Source organism: Pyrgilauda ruficollis, unplaced genomic scaffold (assembly GCF_017590135.1).
Source record: "Pyrgilauda ruficollis isolate IOZ18807 unplaced genomic scaffold, ASM1759013v1 scaffold2025, whole genome shotgun sequence".
NCBI classification, from domain to species: Eukaryota; Metazoa; Chordata; class Aves; order Passeriformes; family Passeridae; genus Pyrgilauda; species Pyrgilauda ruficollis.
The window spans coordinates 2,320-3,108 of record NW_024519486.1 but is presented as its reverse complement, the minus strand read 5'-3'; the positions used below and the strand labels follow the sequence as shown (position 1 = coordinate 3,108).

At 47.0% G+C, this 789-nt stretch overlaps 1 protein-coding gene across 1 annotated transcript in view; it reads left to right on the top strand.

Moving 5' to 3' along the window:
* Positions 1-558: 558 nt before the first annotated feature.
* The window catches only part of LOC121353397 (general transcription factor IIF subunit 1-like), a gene marked incomplete at its 3' end in the record, with an annotated part of 2,187 nt that continues 1,956 nt past the window's right edge, over positions 559-789 (top strand). The window contains exon 1 of the mRNA XM_041467205.1: positions 559-588. Within this exon, the coding sequence (XP_041323139.1) occupies positions 559-588 (30 nt within the window). The remainder of the gene's footprint in view (positions 589-789) is intronic.

The window sequence follows — 789 nt, the reverse complement described above, 5'->3', positions numbered from 1 at the left end:
AAGAGGGAAAATGGGGAAAAAACTGGGAAAATGGGGAGAAAACTGGGAAAATGGGCAAAAAACTGGGAAAATGGGGAAAAAACTGGGAAAATGGGAGGGAAATGGGGAAAAAACTGGGAAAATGGGAGGGAAAATGGGAGAAAAAATGGGGAAAAAATTGTGAAAATGGGAGGAAAATGGGGAAAAAATTGTAAAAAATCCAAGAATAATCCCAAAAATGCCCCAAAATTCAAAAGAAGTCCCAAAAAAATCCCAAAAATATCCCCAAAAAATCCCAAAAATCCCCAAAAAATCCAAAAATAATCCAAAAAATCCCAAAAATCCCCAAAAAATCCAAAAATAATCCAAAAAATCCCAAAAATCCCCCAAAAAATCCCCCTAAAATCCAAGAATAATCCCAAAAATGCCCCAAAATTCAAAAGAAGTCCCAAAAAAATCCCAAAAATCCCCAAAAAATCCCAAAAATCCCCCAAAATCGGCACCCCCCGATGATTTTGGGGTGCAGGATCGGGGAGGTGGCCGGGTACCCCCAGGATTTTGGGGTGCGGGGTCGGAGCGATGTCGGGGTGTCCCCCCGATGATTTTGGGGTACCCCCGATGATTTTGGGGTGCCCTCGGTGTTTTTGGGGTGCAGGATCGGGGAGGTGGCCGGGTACCCCCAGGATTTTGGGGTGCGGGGTCGGAGCGATATTGGGGTGTCCCCCCGATGATTTTGGGGTACCCCCGATGATTTTGGGGTGCCCTCGGTGTTTTTGGGGTGCAGGATCGGGGAGGTGGCCGGGTACCCCC